Source organism: Mycteria americana, chromosome 1, assembly GCF_035582795.1.
Source record: "Mycteria americana isolate JAX WOST 10 ecotype Jacksonville Zoo and Gardens chromosome 1, USCA_MyAme_1.0, whole genome shotgun sequence".
NCBI lineage: Eukaryota > Metazoa > Chordata > Aves > Ciconiiformes > Ciconiidae > Mycteria > Mycteria americana.
This window is the reverse complement of record NC_134365.1, coordinates 154,071,499-154,095,349: the sequence shown is the minus strand read 5'-3', so window position 1 is coordinate 154,095,349 and position 23,851 is coordinate 154,071,499. Positions and strand designations below refer to the sequence as shown.

Genomic DNA, 23,851 nt, shown 5'->3' with positions numbered 1-23,851 from the left:
TAGCTTTTTTATTTATAGAAGTATCTATTCTTCACAAGACACTTCATATTCATTTGCGTAATTCATTTATTTCTTTATTTCTGATACTTTTTATGTTTACTGTAATAAGAATGTGAAATCAAGAACTTGTATTTTTCTCCACAGCTCAGTTAAAATTTACTTAAGATCAAAATCATTAGTCTCATCCTTAGTTAATCAATCAATTTAATTACATAAATATTTAACAGATTCAAAAAACTTTTTTTTTTTGCATTTTAACAGAAACATTCTAGATCATAAAAACTTGAAATTAACAGTGATTTATCTTTTCAGACTGTAAATACTACTGCATATAAAACACAAGGGACCGATAGTAAAAGCTACACCATACTCTGTGCGCCTCTTTTACCGCATTACCTTTGCCATTATTAGATGAACACATTGTGTTAAATTGGTACCACAAGGAAGATTAGTAGATTAACAAACAACAGTGATGAAGGCTGAAAGCCAAGAGCACAATCAACATTCCTGTGGATAAGGAAACCTAACAACTTTCTATAGCTTTTTTTTGGTTATTAATTTTCTAGCATTTTTAATGACCAAGCAGACAGTGCAGCACATGAAGACTGGGAACACACTTCCTAAATAAGAGGGTTTTGTCTCCAGCCAAAGGTATATGCAAGCTTTTTGTACTGCTGGCAAAGCTGGCAGAAAACCAAAACTACAGATGAAGAAATACTTATTCTAAAACATAATCTATTGTCAGAAAAAGCTTTTAGCTATGATTAGTGTTACTTAAAAATTACCTAGAATTGGTTTCCTGCCCAAAGAGTACACACTGCTTGCTCTCTCTTCCAGACATACTTGGTGCCAAATCTGGTGTAGACTCCTTTTATAGGAAAGCTTGTCAGAAATGTAAGTCAAATTGCTAGAAAAATATTTGCAGTTAGAATTCAACTTCAAAGACTTAGTTCAAAGACTTCTGGTAAAAAATACAAAGGAAAACCAAGAAAAAAAAAGTATGAAAATGAGAAATAAAGCTCTCTGAAGTTTTATACTGACTGCCAGTGTTAGTCAAAGACTAACATACAGCAGATCTTTAAATTTTAACTGCAGTTTCAATTCTACAATTAGAGAGTTTCAGTAGTTACAGTACAAATCAGAAATGGAAGACTAAGTTGAATTTTTAAAAAGTATCCTATTTCCTATGTGTAAGAACTTCTGAACACTGAACTGTGGCAGGCAAAAAATATATTCATTGCACTCAGAAAAAAAAATGTGGGTACTAAGAGACCAAATGAGGATTGTATTGCAAATTAATATAAAATGCAGCAGAAGCAATAAAATATAATAATTTTACATTAGGGATTACTATTGCCAGGCATCTTAAGAAATGTTTTTATTTACATTTTCAAAGATATTACAACCCAAAGTTACACTAGAAATTCATACAAAGCGGGATAAAATACTCAATGTTACATAAATACAGGAAAAGATCAAACATTAAGACATTCTGAAATCAAAACAACAACAAAATTTCTCATTCAACACATCTAGTTATGTTAAATCAAAATCTGGTTTTAATCATTAAAACTGTAATTATCTCAAAAGATCATTTGATAAGATACCTGTCTGTTACTTATCAACCATTAAATAAATGAATTTATAAAACTCGCTGAAGAGTCAAAGGTAACTAAGATTCATACCTGTAAGTAAAGGTTGATATTTCTGATCTGCTTACTCAAGGGATCCAATCCCTTAGATTGCATGAGTCATTCAGAACAGCAGCATTGTTTCACTTTTTTAAAAAGTATTGAAGAAAGCCATTTAGCATATTACGCAATTTGTCATTTTCCTGTTTATGAATGAGGGAAATATCAATGAGAGTCCACATGATACAAAGTAACTTATACAGTACTGAGGTTCTGCTTAATTTATTTATAGAAAACAGTAAAAAAAATTCCGAATTTCAAGTAACATCGGCAGTTGGTATAAACTACACAGAACAATAATTAGATTGAAAGATAGTGCTAGTGACTTGTGCTTAGACTGGAGGTAAGAGAGTTACTCCTCGACAATCCCAAATTCAACAGAATTGAATTGAGGTTTATATGGAGGAAAGCATGATCTGGATTTGTAGTCCTATGTAGTTCTTGGATCATCTGGTGAAGAGTAAACAATTCAAACAGCTTCTTATTGCTTCTGCAAGAGATTTTACATAAAATAATTGTCAATTGAAAATTGAGAGGTTTCATCTAAACACTAAAGATTCTACAGAAAATTATTTTTTTAATTAAGAAAAATGTGCATTATATTGGGAATTTCATATAATTCTTCTACATTGCATATAATGTCTCTAAGCAGAAGGTTATCAATGCATGGTCAGAAAAATCTTGGCAAAAATCACCAAAAACTATCATTTCACTTGAGTAAGTGGTATTTACATGTCGTATAATGAAAGCTCAAGGAAAGGCTATAACAGGGTTTCACTAATGTGAAATAAGATTCCAGAAACAATAAATAAAAAATTTTAAATAATTACGATTTCTGAGCAAATTTTACTTTTAGTATATTTCCAATGCAAGTTATGATTTATATTAGATTATTTTACAGGAAAACACTTTTTTTTCCCTAGAGTTCAACTTTGTTCCAAATAAAGTCAAATGAAAACCTCAGTTTTGTCAACAACTTTAAGTCTAATGTAAAGAATGGCTCAGTTTAGATACCTGCTTTTATAAATGAAACAATCCCATTAAGTAATGCACCAATGGAGTTCAGCAGCACATTACTACCGATATGCTGAAGACCTTTGTTACAATAAACTAATAACCAATAAGCAACGGGAACATATTTTATAAAGATTAACATTCCCAAAAGGGCTTAAATGGCTCAAGACTTTAAATTTTGTTTTTGAAGGAAATGAAAACTGATGAAACTTGAATGCAAGTCACAGATGAGGCTAAATTTTCAAAGGAGATTACTACCAAGAACCCGAGTAAAACTGAAGGTCAAGGGGAAAGAAAAGAAGGGATCTCTTCTAAGCATTCTTGTCATCTGCATACATAAGGAATATTTCCTTTTTAGGCTAGGTTTTTTTGTTGGTTTTGGTTTTTTTTTTTAGTTTGTATTCTGTAAATTGAATGGGATTTATAAGCAAATTGAGAGTCTTGTCTTACACATCTGTGACACAGTTTAAATTTAACTGCTAACAGAGGAAGTCCAGCATTGTCTATGGTAGAGCAAATAAACAGCCAAACAGAGATGAGTTTTTGAAAAAGGAGAAAGATAAAGGTCCCTAAGTTTGCTGATCTAATAATAACTAATAGAATAATGGTAGTAAAGGATTACTTTATTCTGGAGAGTTTTTGCAGTATAACACAGAGCTTTTCCAAAATCTGAGTATCTAGCTTAGAACTTCGGAGCAATACAGAGCAAGTACGGAAGAAGGATTCATTACTGCAGGCTTCCAGGAAAGGCTGTAACGAACCTGTAAAAGAAAATAATTTAAAAACTGTATCACAGAGCTCTGAGCAGGGAAAAGTAAAACAGCTATTGATACCGTTAGAGGGCTTTAAATGCCTCATGTCGTGCAACTATTAGAACAATGAAATAATTCAGTTTATGTTGGGCATGCAATGCAAAACTCAGGTAAAACTAGGAACTGAAAAAGTGCAAGTTCCTAACAGTTCTGACATTACCAACCCTTGTATTAAAACAAGGCCTATTCCCTAGAGAACAAAGGAAAACAGGAAACAGAACAATTTTAAACTCAAATAAAAATTCTTATCTTGAACATGTTTATTCAATACTCATTTATCATGGTTCTTTCCTTTGATCATGTGAAGGGAACATTAAGCTGTGCAAAAAGACTCACAAGGAAATGTTTTAAGCTGCTGCAAAACAGGGGTAGTACATGTAGACACTAATGTGATGCCTGACAGCCTTTTATTATCAAAATACCATGACTGTACTCTGTTTCAAGACAGGCAAAATAATAATAGAAAGGTAAAAGTAAGAGCTGGATAAAAACACCTAAATATCAACAAAACTTTCTTAAAATAGTGGATGATTTTTTAAAGTCACATTGTTTAACATTTCCCTCTATCCTGTTCTGCACAATCTAATTGCTTCAGAATAAGGTTAAATCTATTCCCTCATTATCTCATTCTTGGTTCTGATACTACAGATTAATTTATAGCAAAAATGTAAAGAAAATAAGTAACAATTGATTTTTTTTAAATGAATAATCTTTCATATAGCATAGGGCATTTGCATTAGAAGAATACAGATGTGAAGAAAATATTCTAATGTTTACATAATGTTAAAGTATTTAATATGTTATACTTAATAAGAAACTGCAATATGCAAATTACAGCATAAACCAATAAACACAGACATTAAAAAAATTCTTTGCACATACGCTGAATACTGTAATTTATAAATAGGATGTCAAGATGCTTTTATCAGTTCAGAGAGGACTGGATGTATCTTTTGGTCAAAATTTTCCCTTTCCTTGTCCAAGGACATACAACTTATTAAATATAACAAGTAGCCTTGGAGTGAATTCAAGGTTTTAATTTATTTCAGGAGGCTTACTGATACAAAATCAGAAGAAATGCTACAGAAAACTGTTTGGAATAGGGCTTTAAAAAAAAAAAAATCAACTTGGCAATTAAAGTCAGCTTGAGAGCCCAAACAACTAATTTTTTCAAAGCTAGGCATTTATACCGAATATTCAACAAGGACCCAGTAATTCCTAGACCTTACTGTTAGTAAGAAGATCTTTCAAAACCTGTATATTTTGCAAAACAAAGGCATGTAATTTGGCTACACCAACAAATGACCCAGTGTCCCCCCTGCAATGCTGAGTACATCTTAACATGCATTATACTGTACAGCAAAGTCAATGACATTTGTGGGCCTTTGCTGGTTTACACTGTCAGATGAAGAGACCAAGAAACAGCAAATGCCTTTAGCACAGATCAGAGAAGCTATGGCTACATGTAATCTTTCCTCTCTTTTCAGTGGAGATGCTTTCGGCAGAATTGACTTAAAAGGCTGGATTCAAAACACAGAATCCACAAAATATGTAACGGAATGTGTGGATGGAAACTATACAGATGCAGGATAATAGACTCTGGTAGCGAGGGGCCAACCTTGCAGCAATAAAAAGCAAGACGACAACTTATGTACTATGATGTCTGGAAAAGGCAGGCAGATGCTTTGTGGTTTGCACAGCTGAAGTGTTCTCTGCTCTTTATCCAAAGCAACACAAAACAATAATTATTCCAAGAGACATACATTATCAAGGTAATAAATGGTTATAAATTAATTTATTTTTCTGTTTACTTCCACTTGCATGTTTCTTGCATTCTTTCTACCATGTTCAATCCACCTATGGTTTTATGCATATTCTCCTCTCACTTTTAGTACTATTTCCAGTTACAATTTGCTGTCTCAAAATTGCAACAGTAATATAAAACCAGAATGAAAGTAAAGTAGAAATGTAAGCAATAATCAGTAAAAAATATACTAAAAAAATTATAAGTACATATATTTTTATTCTCTGTCAGTTTCCCTTTTATTTTCTCATTTTATTTTAGCTTATGATCTTCAATTAAGGATAGAATCCTATAACTGAAGTGATGTATTAAGTACCATTGACAGCTTCTAAGACAAGAAAAACATCATGGATACTGGAATAATGAACAACGACTGCATTTCTATAGACCTACAGGTACCACAATACATTAAAAGCAAATGAATTTAAGACTGGAAGTTACAGGAGAATTCCTAAAAGGAACAAACAAAAGGGCACAGCCCCCTTAAGATGAAAAATAAGGTTCATGCTGAAGAAATACATTTTATACGTGTGCATAAACACTTATTTATATAAATAGATACATATAAGTAAACCATTTACCAGATATGTTTGAATTGACCTGAAAATGCCTTTTTATCAAATATCACAAGGGACCAGTAGAATGTTGATTTCACAAAAATGATAATTTTAAAAAAAGATGAGAAGAATATATTCTCTATGGAAAATTTAACTTGGGAATGGGGGATTATTCTAATGTACAACTCGATAGGTAACAGTACTGAACAAATTTGTCAGGAATCCAACAAGAGAAGTCACTATTGACTGCATTCTGCCCTTGGCGTGTACAAACATAGTCCCCAGGATATAGTTACTCAGGGCATACCACTTGTAATATTTCTTTTAATATTTCCCTACTTTTACTGCAGAAGGTATTCTTTTTCAGAAATTGTGACGTCAAAACCTCAGGCCTATCTGTCAGTTACAGCAAGCAGAAAATCCTTAGACGGGTTCACAGTATATGCTAAATTTAGTGACACATGACTGACATGCACTCGAAGATTCAGCACTCTTTATTGAGCCACAGCTCTCTATGACAGAACTTTGAAGTTATTAAATACATACAGCAGTGTATTAAACCTGGAAAAATAATTAACCCAGAATTCACTTCTAGTATGATGGTATCATGCCCTAGTGAGTCTAAAATCCATGAGAAGAGGCGACAAAACTACAAACAGAAACAGCAAATAAGTAAAGCCCAATGAACACAATCCTACCATCTTAAGAACACTTCGTATCAAAACGTTTCTGTCACTCAAGAGTGTTTGAAGTAAAAATTTCTATACAGATAGCAACAAGAGATAAACTTCTCTAACACAAGAAAAATCTAGGACTAAAAATTATGTTATCGCTCAGGAGCTACAACTTTACAGAAATTCTTCTACAATTGCTAGAGTTCCTACAAATGACTGCCTATTCCCAAGAAACAGAAACGGTCCTATCAATCTGCATGGCACCACTGATGAAGTCTGTTTTAATAATAAAAACTTGAACATTGTCTCTTACTTACCAAAGATGTTTATCAGAAAGGTAAGAAGAGAAAAGTGTAAATAAATGTGTGAGAATACTGACATTCAAGAAGTAAATTGAGAAGAAAGGTTTTTCTTCTTTCTATTGCCTGTTAAAATAACAAATAGGTTTGGAAACCTCTCATTTAACATGACTTCTGACTCAGCTGAACTCTGATTTATGAGAGATCTGAAGGTAACAAGACTTCTGGGATGAAGAGGGCGGTCCTACAATTTATTCCTATAAATATCCATAAATAGCTATAAAATGCTTTACATTCCTTTTCTGCAAGGGTAGACAAATAATGCATACAGCTAACCTGGACATTTCTTTGCTGCCTTGCTCTTACTGGTTCCTTAAAAAAAAAATATATATATATATATATAAAAAAAATATATGTATACACACATACATATATATGTGCTGTAAGAATGTTTTGACTGTGAAGTTTACAAACCAACATAAAAGATAGTCATTACTTTTAAGACAGAAGGATTTTTACTATAAAACGGAAAAGCCAAAGTGGAAATAATTTCTAAAGTTTCATAAAGTTCAATTATGTGAAAGCAAACTGATAAAGGCATACGTTTAAATGGACTTTTTGTACACTGCTTATATATTCAGTCCAGATAAGCTTTGGCACAATATATTCTAAGTAATCTGAAAATGTACAAAACAAGCATATAACTTAAATGCATGTCTAGCTGATGAACTAAAAGAATATAAGCTTCACATTTTAAAATATTTTGGTGGTTTAGATCTGCACAGATTTTGTTTTTATTAACTATTTTAGAAAAACTAAATTGGAATCCATCCTGACAGGACTTTGGCACAAGTTAAAATAATCTGCAAAAGCCTCCACTGGTATCCTTGAAAATTGCAGCATGTTGTAGTTGCATTAGCTTAACTTGATTGGTAGACTGCAATGAACAATGAGCAATTTATCACTGTTGACAGAATTAATCTGAAATTTACCCTCAAAGTAATCAGTCACTCACAGCATAAAAATCTCACCAGCTATAGTTATCTGGAAAATTCTGGTTTATACCCAAAGCTATGCCACCTCAGAAAAAGACGACTGTCAGGAATGCCAACTTCAAGTGCACGTTTTAACAAATTAACGATTACAGTTTTGCCTCATTTCTAATTGCATGAGGATCTGCCGGGAGAATGGAGAACATGTGACAGCAATGCAAGTGGGTGGCACAGCAACTGTCTACTAGTGTGGAAAAGTTAATTAATGCAAAAGTTAACTAACTATGCACTACAGCAGAAACACTTAAAATGAAACAGTAATATCATTTACATACTACTAATAACCAATTGTCTATAATACAGTCACCTGTAAGATTTGAACCATTTGCTGAATTTAACTTTTTCTCCTGTAATCAACAGCTGGAGCTGTTAAGTGCCAGTGGTTAAAGCACAGTGGAGATAGGGCGAGATCCCAGTCAGCGTAAGGCACCTCAAGTGTAGATGACTACATGGGTGACCCCAAGTTGAGAAAACCCAAGTGGCATTTTCAGCTGGTCACCCAATATGTGTTGACCTCAGCGTGATCTGAATTGCTCTTCGGTTTCCCAGCGTGCGCAAGACATTCATGCAGACATGAGACAGGATGTATGAGAGACCAATGTCAGTCTCAAGTGGCAACTGGAGGTTGCACCCACAAAAAAAATTGTAACAGAAAAGGTTAAAAAATTAGCAGGAATACTTATGTCACAAGAGATGCTTGGAATGAAAAGAAGTGTACAAGGAAACAAAAAAGACCAGAAAAGAAAGCTATGCCTTGGAGGTCAGAAATTATCTTTATAATAAAAAGGAGAGTAAGAAAAGTCAAGTCAAGTCATACCTCATTAAGAAAAAAAAAGTTCTCCCAGCCATTTAAGTAAAAATAGAACCAAAAAGAGGTAGTGAGGTTATCTGTGGTCAGCACAAGAAAGATGGGATGGAAGCTAATGGTATTTTAGTCTTTTGGGAGCACACTTTGGCTAATATGCTGGTTTTCAGGAGAGCTCTATCTTGATAAAAGGGACAAAAAAAAGTCCCCCAAAGTTGTAATTCCAAACGAGTCCTTTAGTCAGGGACACCAGAACAGACTTCAGGATTCTGAAAGAAACGTTGCCTCAATTTTATTACAAGAAGAGTTAAACAATTGTTGCTAACAAGTCAGGAAGCAGCACTTCGTGAAGAGAGAGTAGCCAATGTAATATATATATATGTTGGATTTGGATAATAAAACGGCAATCTGAACACATGTGCCCTTCAGCAAGACTCTAAAGATATTTTCAGGAAGTAAAGGAGACAAATAAAAAATGAAATAAAGTATATGATGGGTTTATCTATAAGTATGTGTATAGGAACTATAGGTATGTTGTGTCAGAGTAGTCAGATAATTTTGTTTGGTAAATAAATGCTACAGCAGTTATAACTCGGCTAGACTTCAATACCGTTTGATAAAGCAACACATGTGATATTATAGTGGAGAAGATGGGGTTAGTAGAAGGACTGGAAGGCGTGTAGTGTAAGGAATTGGCTAAAAGCAAAGCAAAACACTTTGCCCTGAAAAGTGAACTTTAGTTTTAAATACTGATTTTTGCAATTGTGCTTATTTAGTGTATTAATTAATGACTGTGGCATGAAAACAGGAGTAGTCTAATGAAATTCCATGCTGGAACTGCCCATTTAGAAGCTACAGGTATAAAATACACGAAAAATAGAATTATCTTACTTGCTAGAATAGCAGAAGCATAAAGACAATACACTAAGAAACAACAAACATTTTGCCTGGAAAATCATTGATTAGAAACATCAGAGGATGAAATCTTTTGGTGTGCTAATTGAACTCAGTACGTCTATGAGCAACCAACATGGTCTAACCATTAAAGACCGATTCTGATGAGGCCTGAGAGAGACAGAAAAACACCGTTTTACAAATAACCTAGATAGCATTATAAACTGAAGCTATGCACTATTATGGGTTACTTTGTTCAAGAAACAAAAAAAAGCCTAGAGAACTACCAGAATCACTGAAGGAATCACAACTCTCTCTCACAGAGGGCACCTAAAGGAGCTTTGTTCCAACACTTTTTCTGTCAGCTCGCCTGCCCCTGCTCCCATATCTCCACTCCTGTAATAACCAGCTCAGTACTAAGCACAGTATTTCAAACACAATGACAAACTCAAATAAGGAAGCCTTTACATAAATAAACCTAACCTGACATGACCTGTAATTCTGTAACGTCAGATTGCAAGTAAGCAGGTAGATAAAGTCTGAACTCTGACAATGCATAGATGTTACTCAAACTGCACAAATTGTACTATCTACTCCCAAAAAAAGCCTCTCTTTATGAAATTATTTCAATTATGACATTGCTCTAAATTCAGCTTGAAGGTTACAAAGAAAAGTCAGCTAATACGTACAGTAGTTCTCCTAGTCAAATACAAAATAAAAAAGTGTATTAAAAATATTTTTTTCTAATTAATCATACTTTAGTTGTTTTAAATTAAGCCATTTTACAGAAAGCTCTAAAACTGTAAACTGTTTATAAAAAAATGCAAGTTTAGTAAATAAGAGCAAACAAGATCCTACTTGAATAAACTTTACTGTTCTAAAGATTTCGTAAATTAAACTGACTTGAAAAGGGATGTGTATATCCAAGTACTGATATAAACAACTCCTTTTTACATCAAATACTTTTAAAAAGTTAGCATTCACATCTACCTTCAAAATGGTATGCTGCTTATGAAGTACAGTATTACCCTGAAAGACCAGTGAAACTTTACTTACATAGTGGCTACTGGGCTCTATGTAAGTTTCTATTTAATGGTCCCTTTTATTTCTTACTTTGGAATGCATGAGACGGGTCCAAAATTCAGAATCGCTAAGCATTACACAACTTTTACTAGAACAAGAAGAAAATAATGACGAGAACATGTTTTCTTATTAGAGCGAAGGCTACTATTACTTCAGCAGAAATCAAATGACATTATTCCATTTACTGCATTCATTTTTAAAACCTGTAAACATGTATTTCACCAAAATCAAAGTATTCAAACCAAGCTTGCAATTAATTAACAAAAATGTGTGCAAATTTTTGGTGTACTTTCTTACTTTCAGCAAGTATACAGGTTGGTCCTAACATTATCATAGGCTGCGTTTAACAGTTAGAGATACTTATCTATGTTTAGAATATTAAACTAAAACATCCATTAATACAACATAATTATTCACTGTTTTCAGAAGAATGAATAAAAAAATTACAAAGGTAAGACAGGATAATAAAGGAAGGATTTCTTTTTAAATGGTTTGTATTTCAATGTTTATCCCACATAAGCTGTAAATCATTCCTTTGGCTATACAGTTCCTCAGGATAATTTCACATCTGCCTTTCACACAGGTGAGGGGGAATCCTACCTTAGCATGGTATTCACAGAACTGACATTTTTACCCTTTCAGTACTGCAGAATAAGCTCATGTGAAACATCTCAATCCTGCAAACAGTTACCCATAAAGATAATATGCTGAAAAATACAGTTAAATTTTAATCTGTTTAAGCATGCAGGCATTTTTTACTCCATACCTTCACTACTTGTAGTCTTTAAAGTCTCAAAATGCTAAGACTCAAGAAAAAAAATAAAGGAGCTGGTTTGGGTTTCCCTGACAGATTCTGACCATAGACTTTTTAGAAGTACCTGTAGAACAGTGTGAATTGTGGAATACCTAGCATTAGTTATGGAAGCATTCCAACTCAAAGGAAGAGAGGGAGCGTGCATATAAGCAGTCCACATAAAAAATTGTCTCCATAGTAAGAAGTTGTGATTATTTACTTGTAAACTGAATCTTTTTATCTCCACTGGCTTGATTAACTTCCCTATGAGATGAGTAAATCTGGACACAAACTTGGTTATCCATGACCACAATATTTTCTTACAAAAAAAATTAGAAGTACGATTCAGTGAATGTGTAAATACAGCTCATTTTGCAGTTACTAAAAATCTTAAGTGATGTTAATATGGTTAAGAAATCATACTTAAGACCCACCACAACGTGCCTTAACTCACAGCAAGCATAAGAGAGTAATTTAGAGATTTTTTTTTCAATATGCAGTCATCTCAATTTGTGAATATGTACACACTAATGCAAAATATTCTCTCTGTAAAACAGAAGTAAGCTTGAAGACAAAGTAAACGTAAGCTTTATTTAAAGCAAAGGCCAGTGCTTTGTAATGGCTAATGAGCAAGTAAGTTTTGATTTACTTGAATGAACATAAGACTGGGAAAAGGAACCTACTAATCTACGTGACAGAAGTCAGCTATCACTGCATGAGGAATTTAAGACATATGCTGTCTTTGTGTAAAAGTGCTAAGGGTGAAACTGAGACAGGCAGCTCTCTGCTAATAGCAGATCTCAAATCAAGCATGAATCAGACTACAGTTCAACAATGGTATTTTTGATAGGTGACTATAAACTCACTACATCCGTTGCAACCCTTTTAACTGATTCACAGGTAAAAAAACCCACAGTAAGCTGTGTGAGAAGCAAGAAGACAGGAACAACAGTATTGAACAAGATTGTATATGACAGGTATTCCACTACAGGGTGATTTAATACCAATGATGTGATGTTCTTCAACACCCACAGAACAAATTTTCTTGCTGAGGTCATGCTACTTATTACTAGATTGTTTCCAGAAAACATTTTATGTCTGGCATCCAGGAATTCTCTTGAACAGTGTGTCGCAACTACTGTCCTAGAAACAAGATCTGCTGAGAAAAGAAATTTGTAGTCATAGGGAAAGAACTTTGGGGTATGAAGGTGCCCTGGAAGTCACTGGTGTCATACTATAACAATCTGGATGATTAGAAGTAACTTCAATGATTAAACATTAATTTTAATAGTAATTTAAATGGGAAATGGTAAAAGCTTTTTTAAGCAATAAATACATTATAAACCATTCAACTAAACTGAAACATATCAGTATTTAGCAGCTAATACATTTTGCTCCCAAAATTTCAAAGGTGGCCAGAGCACTGCATTTGTGGAAATCTATCACCGAGCACATTCAGAGTTTATCAAGATACTAAATCTACTTTCTGTGACAATACTATCAGAGAAGGTTTTGTTCTTACTTCTACCTTCAGACAAGTTCATAGCTTAGAGATGGGACTAAAAACCAAACATCATGGCTTGGTAGCCTGCTTTCCTTAACTAAGGTAAGGAAACCTTCAAAAGCCTTGGTACTGAAATCTTTCTTCCCTGTCAAATCAGCAGGAATATATGTCTTCCCTTTTACTCAATGGGAAGCGAGAAGGATGTCTTTATAGACCACTCATTAGTTTCAAAGACCAAAAGAAGGATCAAGTTGAATTTTATGGCACTCACCTGAAGCCCCAGATTCAAGCAAAAAACCACCACCATTAAAAAAAGACTGCAGGACTTGCTCCCTTGATTCTGCTTTTATCAGTCAATCTTTGCAGCAAAGGAAAGATGGGCATCCTCCAGAAAATAAACATGGATTGAAATTCTGGTAATGGGTATGGAGAGTCAAATGAGATTGAAAAGGATAAACCTGAACTGGCACTCATCCCATCTGACGAAACAAAACCAGCACTGATGAGATAGCTACAGTGAAAATATAGCTAAACCACTGCTTCAATGCCGTGTTCACATGTATCAGCTATTGGAAAGTACATTTAAAATAGAGGACTGAACAGGTTGAAATATTACCACTTTACACACAATTATGGACATTTTTAGACAAAAATATTAGCAGAATGTAGTAAGAGAAAAGGGGTAAAATATCTTTGTTGAGTTGACTTTCTGTCAGGTTCATAACAAGCTGTTAACTCTCCCAACTGTGGAATTTATAAGCAGCCTACTACTTCCACTGAAGATAGCAGACTAAACCAACTAGACTTCAACTTAGGCCACTGAGCTCATCCAAAGGAAAAGGATCACTCCAGCATGCAAATGACATGAAATAAAACATAAGTTATTTAAAATTATATTATTTACCCTAGCAATTACTTACACCTTAATTTCAGCTACTTACCACGTTTCTAGCATAGGTTAAATGAAGCAAGTATTTGCTAACAGAAAGCAAATGGTTAGGTAAGGACTTCACTCAGTTGCAAAGTTTCTTTCCTCAAATGTAGTAACAGTAAAAGTAGCGAACAGAATCCACAGAAGCACTGTGGAAGATGGGGGAAAAAAACCCCAAACCTATTACAGCATGAAAGTAAGCTGAAACTGAAGTTCTCTGGACACAAAGCAAACTCTCTGAAATTACTGCATAATATCCTAGCAGCTCCTCTCCTCTCACTCTTACGCCCTGAGGAACTGGCCGAAGCTAACCTCAACTTTTTTCACCCCTGACATTTAAAAGTCAGCCTTTGTTCCAACTATGAATGTTTTGGTATTTTACAAGAACAGTAATCAGTGTAACATTTTACCCTTAGGCTTTAAGATTTCTGTAGAAGAGGTGAGGCAAACAAGATTGGCATATATATATATATTCTGTATCCGTGACATACTGTTACAGTTCCAAAAATGTTAACGACTGGGACAAAATGGTGAGATTATTTTTGGCTGGCACTATACTTCAGAATTATACAATGGCGTGAAAAATCACTGATGTCTGGGAAATGCCTGTGCAGCTGGAATACTATCCAAGTTCTGATACCTAAAACATAATGTAGTCTGGTGACACATATGCGATTTGAGATCCCAATTTGATAAATACACATAACTTGAACCCTTCCAAGAAATAATGCGACTGTATTGTATACTATAACATGGGCTCTGGAGCTTTGTATCCTATGATGATGCATCTAAGTTTCAAGAAACCTACACAAATAAGCTTCCCAAGGGTACCAGAAGTCTTAATCATTTCTTCACCGAATTCCTGTGGTGTTAAGACCACCGTGTTCCTATGGCCTAGCTGGACAGGTACACTGGTGTTATCTGCTCTTGTACAGAGTACATGTCAACTCAGACAAACTTTTCATGAAGCTGTGGACCTCAGGCATATTTTTATTTGTAGTTTTAAATGAGCTTGCAGCTGGTTTATGAGATCTACTAGACTGGCATCATTCCTGTGGAATATGGTAAGCTCTCACTAACCTGGAATCAAAAAGATTAAACAGTAAACCCAGATCCTAGTAGTGACCAAAAATGTTCCAATCTGGAATCTGAAGTAATACTAAGAGATGAACCAAAAAGAGCACCTTGAAGGTTGATAGCTCAATCTTGTGGCTCTAATGAGGAAATGATGACAAATGGTTTTACCATTAAGAATGCAAATGGATAGACCTCTCGACACAAAGGGGGTCAAAATAAGCTGATATTTCCCTTTTGTCTTTGGAGTAGGAATGAAATGCCTAATCCCTGATTACAAGGTTACCTTTTCCGCTCTTCTGTCATCTAAGCAAACATTCAGATGTTGCTTCAACAGTACCTTGTCATGAAGGCGTGGACGGGAAAGGCAATGCAAGAGCACAAATTCACTGAAACTATCTGTAAAATTTACTGCTCACACTTTCTTGCTCTCATTAGACCTGGAGATTCCAAGTCAGGTTTCCTGAAAGAAAGTCTGTTACTAGAAGTTGTGTAAGGGTCATTTGGTGTAGTAACCTACGCTTTTTCCTTTGTACCTCACACAACCAAGTTGTGCAGTGCAAAAAAACCATCATCTGCTTCTTCCTTCAGACTGGAATGCATAAGCTCACTGAAAACACAGAGGAGCTACGAATTCTTAATGAGCAAAGAGCTTCATTAGCCTTTGAACTGAAAGGGTACTGATCTTTAAATGAAGTATTTTTTATGACTTGAACTCAAACCCTGATAGTTATCTTCATCAGCCACAGTCTTAAGGGCATGGATGTGCCCAAAAATCCAAAACCATGTGCGGGCACATTGCATACAAGGTGGCATGATACCCAGAGATTTTGGCTATCAGCTGCCTCTCACCATATAGATTTTACTTCTTCCCACCACTCTGTGGGAGTCTTTTTATAAATAGACAACCTGTTTTACTAACATTAGCCTTACCTTGACAGAAGCACATGGTGAGTGTCAACACACATTTAGAGAATGACAGAGAAGTAGATCTTGCCAAACAAATCCTGGTTTACTGTCCTTTTTATTTTTTTTCTTTTTTAAAACTAAACTTATTTTAAGTGATCCTTGTTGCTTTAATCTTTCCCAAATAGTAGCCATGAGATGCTGACCTAGTGCAAAGAAAGCCCTAGAAAGAATCATGGCATCTCTATAAAGTGCCAAAAAATGATACTGCAGTTCTATTACCAAAAAATTCCTTGTTAAATGTTATTCCCAGCCTACCAGGCAAAAAAGAGTACAGAACATTTAACACACTATTTGGCTTTCTGGCCACAATTTCCAGGAGGAACTGAAGAATCTCACTTCATACATTTTTTTCAGGTTTTGAAATGTCCTGAAGCCATCCTCTGGACCACCTTATGATCTAGCAAGCTTTCTCAGACAACTGAATCACTCTAGAATTAATATTCCTCCACTTCTGTCTGCTGATCCTTCTCTTCCTTGTGAAAAAAAGATCTAACAGAAGGCGGCAACAATCAGACCAGTACGAGATATTGCGTATGAACGCATATCCTGAGCTGGCCAGGAGATGCCAGCTCAGGATATGCTGGCCAGGAGACGCCATAATCATGACAAGCATACAATAATGACATCATAGGTAGACAGAGAAAAAAAGTACTGAAGAATGTTACCTTTCAGTCCTCCACCATTTCCCATTGAAATGGTGGTAACAGGACTCTCCTAGCTTCTTGATGACAAACTCCTGAACAGAAATGGAGAGGGAGTGCATGAAAGGCTGTGTGCCAGTCAGATGCACAGCAGTTAGACTATTCAGTTTAATTTGCCATTAAGGCAAAATGCCATACTATGAAGCCAAAAGCAATGATACTGATCTAAAATCTGAAAATGTGCATACCAAAACCAAATTAGTCAATGGGCTTAAGCAGTACTGCAGACTCTCTTGTTATAATTTCTATCAAAGCACAGAAATACCCATCTTAAACCAGCAGGTACTTTCTTCATATGCAGTTTAACTAATTTTCCTTAATATATGAGGAAAATCTAGGCTGCATTTCTGGAACATGAGGAAGATAATTTCTTACAGGGAAGAGAACCTATATGAGGACCTCAGACAGGCCTGGACTGTACAGAACCATTAGCATCCATTGCTTACTATAACAAAAGGTACATACAGTTACAGGGAGGAGTAGTGCAACATAGTTATTTCATATCTGATTCACTTGTTTCAGTCTGGACAACTAAAATTTGAATCTGTAAAAATACTTCACAAAAAAATTAAAACTTAAAAAATTAAGTTATAGAAAAGAACATCCGGAAAAAAATAAAGCACTGGCTTTTCTTCCAACTTAATTTTTAATCACTTCAGCTGTAAAGGTAACATTTTTGAACAAAACTATTGCAATACTCCTATAGAGCCAGAAAATTATTGCAGTAAATTGAAATAATGCCTAGGATTGCATACCTTACAGGAAAGAAATAAAAGCTTAGACTTTGCCTTCTGTTGGTCAAATGCTGTCTTTTTGGGTAATGTGATTTCATATTTTAGCATATGGCCAGCTACCTATGACTTCATATTTAAGGCTGCACACCAATAGAGCTTTAAAATTGAGCATAAATTCCTGTTTTAATCTAACACAGAGAGCCCTCTGAATATCCACTGCTGTCTTCTAGTTTGTCTTTTAATGACTTTTTAATAGGAAACTTACAAAGGAATGAAAACACAATTTCCCATCAACAATACTACTTCTCATTGTTAACAATTTCTTGCAAAACATTATGTATTAGAAAAGAGCAGAACATGCCTATAACTTGTGCTCTGGCAATTTATTCTACCAAAGAGAAAGGCTCTCCATAAGGCTTTCTATCCAGTTGCTGAGAAATAAATTCTCAATTAAATGTCAATTCAGTTAAAGATTACTCCTCCTTCTCTGATTTCACATATATACATCTTCTCTGAGAAGCAACAAGGCAAAAATGAGTCTCTCATGACATACCTCCACTATTCTACAAACTGCAGGCATCTAGCATATCAGAACGACTACTGCTAGGTAACAGAAGATGTACTGTTACTGGCATTACCCGAAGTAATACCACACACCATCCACCTTGCTTAGGTTACTTTTGTGCATATGACTACCTCTTTCCCAATCACTTTACCAATCATAGTCATGACTATTAGGAAGAACACTTTAGTGTAAGACTACACTAACTACATGGCCAGAAAAAGAGTCTGCAAGGAAGAATAAAACTTTAATTAAACCTTTCTGACACTTATCTCGCTATAAAATGGCTTTTAACTCAGTGCTGTTCCATCCCAAATCATGCTTTCTATTTTTACCACTACAATATATGGTAACAAAATACTCCCAAAATAACAATATAAATTTCAAAAATAGCAGCAGTCCCTTCCCCTTTTCTGTTCTAAAAGGCAGGGAGTGATTTTTATCTTTTTAAAAAAACAGTCACAAGGTTTATTCAACATGGCACTGGAATGCCTCACTACTTTCGTGTTCATCCAGTTGGTTATCAGCCGATTCTTAGCCTGTATCACTCGGAAAAGCGCTGTGACAAATGAGGTTATTAACCCTTTTATAGGGACACAGCACAGTAAAATTCAGCAGAACATAGCCATCTCTTCTAGAAATGCCATTTCCAATTATTAGAAAGTGAAAAATGACTGGGCGTGAACTGTTCATTCAAACTAGAAAAAGAATTTCGATAAAGCCTATTTTTTATCTCCACCTGCTGGCAGGTTTTCATGATATGGCTTCCCTGGCACAGCCTGACTTCAAAGAAACACATCAGCAAGGTAAAACAGTGGTATTAACTGAACAGCCAAACCAAAAATAGCAACAAAAAACTTCACACCAATAAATAAGAAAGTAACCAGGACAAAATATAAAGCATAGGTGCTGAGAGGGAGAAGAAAAGACAAGACAACTGAGGAAGAGACAAACAATTCAGAAATACATTTTATGACTCTAATGAATTTACATGATACAAATGAATGCTTATACTAGATTAGATTATTTATACAGAAGAACCATGCTGTTTTTATGTTGTATTTATGCTTACTTCACCTGTTTTCAACTTTTTTTTTTTTTAATTACCCAGATTTACCAGATTCCATGGTCATCTGAAGTAATCCATCAAGAGCACTGGAAAGCAGACCTCTACGGGATACTTTTAAGTGACTTAATATGACAGGTACACATTGGTATTCCAAAAATAAGGCCTTCCCTTCATCTGTCTTCAAGTCTATGCGAAGGGAATCAAATGCTTGAGCCAGGTAATCCACTGAAAGATATCAGAATACAGGCAATAAAACTTCTGTAATCATAGTTCCATTAAGCAATATGTGAACAGCTATCCTGAGAGTTACTGTTGCAGATATATACTTAAAAGTTAAATGGTTGAAAAGACTAAATTTAATTTTTATTTAAAGACATCCTCTGCCTGTTTTTATTCCTTAACAATTTGTTGTGAGTGGAGAAGACGACTAACTACAACTAATACATTGAATATAAAGCCCTTCTAATATTTTGCTTAAGAGGAAAGAAATTACAAGCTTGCATAGTTTGAGACACTGTTGGTTTCAACATCTGGGAAACCTCTATCAAAGGACTCAAGGGCTGATTTGTCTGAATAAGAGAAATTACTTTAATGAGAGCAACTACTCCTGTTCCTTTCTATAAAAAGCTGTAGTTTAAGTTTCGGTGCATACGTTTTATATACTTATCCGTTGTGGAGTGCACTAAATTATACGAAGAATGTAGATTAAGTGAACCAATCTAATTTGCTTAATTTTCTGATGTCAAATCTTTCTCAGTATTTTGGAATAGCATTGATAATCTAGAGTGCAGAAAATTAAGTATAAGGAAACAATTTATCCCGTAGCAAAAGTTTAACTACAGTGCCATCTGCTGGATACTGACATTTTGAAGGAAATGGGATATTATGTTCAAATCAAATGTGGTACCTTATCGCTAGATCATTAGTGCCATGTGGTCAGAGTGATCAGAATTCATACACAGTGATATTCGACATATTTTTAACAACAGATCGTATTTCCCATGGTATAGAAGCCAGCAGTAAAAAGCAACCATGGGAAGCTAAACTGATTCATTCATTCAACCCTAAGCGTTCATCTGCTTAGGGTAAGTCAGTCTCTGCAATAACTATTTTTTGTATTACAATTCTTTTTGCATCGTTTTTATCAAACATTTCTACAAATGTGAGTCTCAATTTAAGAGTAATTATCATGCTTCACCAAAATATCTTGGCTGAAATACTTCCCTCCAACAGCTGAAATACTGTACGTGTTCACTAATGATGTCAGAGTGGCTTTCCACCATGCTTAAATCCTGTTTTTACTGTAAATACAATATAAATACTGCACAGGTCAGTTAAGCATAAAGACATACTAATCTGCTTAACCATCTAATCCAGAAGGATGACTTCCATGAACAAGAACACTGTTCCTTATCTGCGGATTTAAAACCTTTGGCATCCCTGATCAGTGTCAGTCGGAGTGTCACAGATTGCAATAATTTTGTGATGTGGATCTCTGCTTTCTAAGAAATAGCCCAAAATTCATAACATATTTCATGCAAGAGACTGAAAAAAAAATCAGATTCCAAAGTAGGCATCTGATTCTGACAATCTGGCATGGTTTTTCAGGATCACCTTGAAAATTAACATCTCTGTAACCTGTCTCCATCTCTTTGTGTTACTAGCAGAGGGGATGTGTTACTAGTAAAAACATTTTAAAATACAAACCATTCTGAGAATGTAGACTAACAGTGTAGTCTAACAGGAGCTGGTGGAAGGCCAGGGCTTACGTAAAGCTGATAAGGGGGATTCAGGCTGGAAAGTGGAACATCTAAACAAGAATTACTGTCCTTGGGAGAAAAGCACATCCTGGAGAAATATGTAAGCTAATTAAGATGTTTTGGGAACCATCTGAAACAACTAGTAGAAGTGTGATAAGAAGCACCCTCACGTGAACTATCCTCATTATAATACTAAAAGTCACACCCCTTGAGCTGGAGACCCCGGCCCAAGCAGAGACCCCTCACCTTTGAGCATGCGCAGAATATTAAAGTAGCACTGTAGCTTTAAGTTGAAATAAGAGAAATGTAGACCAATAGAAAACTGCTTTGTGTAATTACTTACAATATGCATAACTATACTGTATAAATACTGTACCTGTATGACCCAATTTTGTGCTAGCTTTGTGGAACTACCTCCTAGCACCCATCTCTGCGCAGACATGAAACAAAATACCTCTGCCTTGTGTTTATATTGGCGTCTTGCACACCGGGTAAACGACATCACACTTGTGGGATAACAAGAACAAAAGATAGCAAAAATAGAATCATGGAATAATTTAGGTTGGAACCTCCTGCCCAAAGCAGGACTAGCTCTGAAGTTAGATCAGATTGCTCATAGTCGTAACTCCACTGAACAATTATTTGCCATCAGAACAATCTGTGCTTTTAAAATGTCTTTGAAAAGGGAAAAATAAGAGCTTAGTATCACAAAGAGTTGGAAAAGGGTTATAGATACGTTCATTCTTATGCTATCTTTGTAAGACTTATTCTTGCAGAAAATTCCAGTTAAGCAGCACCACAGTACTCCTAAGTTGCTGCGGGTAGGCAGTGATCACCTCTTACACCTGCTCTTAATGGTATATAATCAGTGTTTTCTGCCTGACTTCCATAAGGATGTGCAACACCTCTTGTTCCGTATTTCCCTTGAAGAGAGAAAAGGTTTCATAACTGAAGGCAGCAGTTAACAACTCAGCTGAGAGAACAGTTACTCTGTTCTTTGAGATGTATTTTCCACAGGTTTGGTCTCACCCTGTCCAGACACAATCTGATTCTTGTTAACTCGTAGTGTCTTTGAAACCTTTACCTTCTCCCTCTCCCATGAAGCAGGGAAGACCCAGTTTCCCCTATTTTTTTGCCAACACAAAATTATATAGGTTTGAAGTAGAGAATTCTACTTTACACTACTATTATACATCTTCTGCTAGTGTGAAAGGTGGGAGAAACCTGGGAACAAACTGGAAACAGAAAAAAAACCTCACAGCGAAAGGGAAGAGTCACTCACCCTGTGATGCTCCCTTACACACCCCCCCGATTCTTTTTGGTTAACAAAAGGCAGAAGCGTGAGCTGAAAATGATGTAGCTGTTTCAGATACAATAATCCCCTAACAGACATTGAAGGCTGTCTGGACTATAGTGTTTAAGAGGATATTTGAATTTTTCTTTTTTTCCCCAAAGAAATAAATACACATAAAATCAAGTCTTTATATAGTCAGAAGCTCAACTTGATAATATGTGGCAATTATATTGCATTTAGGATTCAGAGGGGACCTATCAACTCTGTTGCTTTTATGCTGATGGACTCTTTTTGCATAGGTGAACAAAATTGCTTCATAGCAATCATTGAAACCATTACTGAATTAAAACAATTAAGTCAAAAGAGAAAGCTAATAACAGAAGTCAAATTAAGACATTCTTTCGGATTACTCATCAAATCTGCAGATTTACGAATGAAGAACCTTCAAGCATAATTCAGATTAAGTACTACTGCTGAAGTTTTCAAAGAAGTCATATATAAATTAGAAATAGGTAAGAATTTGTTTAAATGACCAAAGTTAATCTAATCTAATTAATCTAGTTAATTTTAAAATATGTCTATAAATCAGATTGATTGAAGGTTTTTCTTCTCTGGGTTCTGACAGAAAAATGTACACCAATCTCTGTGTCAAAAGGATAAGGAAGGAAAGCATTAACATCTGAACTTGTGCGTCTTCTTATAGTGTGCTCAACACTCAGAGCTCACAAGAAACAGTCCATTTTTGTCATTACTTTAAAGAAAAGGTTTTAGTCTTTTCAGATCATATCTGTTTTCAAAGAAGGCCTCACTAAGAAGATTTGCCACAGCATCTTGAAGACTGCACAAGTGGAGTAACCTGTTACAACCTGAAGCAGAAATCACTGTTTTCAGAGCTGTGTTATCTCCTGGATATGACCTTGTTTGCTTTTGCCATGTTGACAAAGTACATTACTATACTACATCAACATAGGAATTTAGGAAGATTTTGGATAAAAAGGCCACTTTTCATGCTAGACAGGTGGCTTTGAAGCTAAAACATTTTTACATAAAGAGAACATGGTGCCTTTGTAAATGAGTCCATTTAACAGCGAAATCTGAATGGACAATCATATCAAGAACTGACAATTTCATAGAGCAGCATTTTTCAATGTTGATAATGTTTTAGCGGTAACCATTTGCAGTGCCAGACTTGGTAGGAGAAGAGGGAAGCAGCAGACAGGTAAGGGCTGGAGTATGAACTGTATACTAAACTTAGACCAAGGGACAAAGCAATTTCAGGACATACATTGTATCACAACTCAATCTAACAATTATAATCCACTACACAAGTGGCTTTCTATATGTGACCACAGACACATCAGAAATACCTACGAACATCAGATTTATCTATAAAGATAAATGCAGCAAAGCTGTAACTATGACAGAAAAGAAACACTTGACACTGCAGCTGATCAGCCCTTCAGGGGATAGGTAAACAACCTACCAGCTTAAACAGGACAGCGAAATCCTAGAACTGTGCAAAATCTGCTACTTACTTTATAAAATAGCAACTAGCTGTGCCATTCTATGCAGTAAAGATCTTGGCAATCCAATCACTGCTGTAGTGACAGTTTGACAGAATTACCAACATCTCTTTTCCCCTTCTTCAGAAATGTTGATTTGTCTGACAAGAAGTCATCGTACTAAAAGGAACATATAAATCCCAACATGAAATTAATAATAGCAAGATTCATACTTGTTTGCAGTATATTTTCCTTCACAAGGTAGTAAAATTC

At 35.1% G+C, this 23,851-nt stretch overlaps 1 protein-coding gene across 3 annotated transcripts in view; it reads right to left on the bottom strand.

Moving 5' to 3' along the window:
• Window positions 1-12: 12 nt before the first annotated feature.
• CCDC138 (coiled-coil domain containing 138) overlaps window positions 13-23,851 on the bottom strand; it is a 42,745-nt gene continuing 18,906 nt past the window's right edge. For 2 of the 3 annotated variants that reach the window (XM_075525126.1, XM_075525117.1), the window contains 3 exons: window positions 19,071-19,247; window positions 3,328-3,466; window positions 13-2,181 (listed from right to left, as the gene is read on the bottom strand). In XM_075525126.1, coding sequence (XP_075381241.1) covers window positions 2,010-2,181; window positions 3,328-3,466; window positions 19,071-19,247 — 488 coding nt within the window. In that variant the 3' untranslated portion in view covers window positions 13-2,009. Of the gene's footprint in view, window positions 2,182-3,327; window positions 3,467-19,060; window positions 19,248-23,851 lie in introns of all 3 variants that reach the window. The other variant, XR_012778802.1, reaches the window with a different exon arrangement.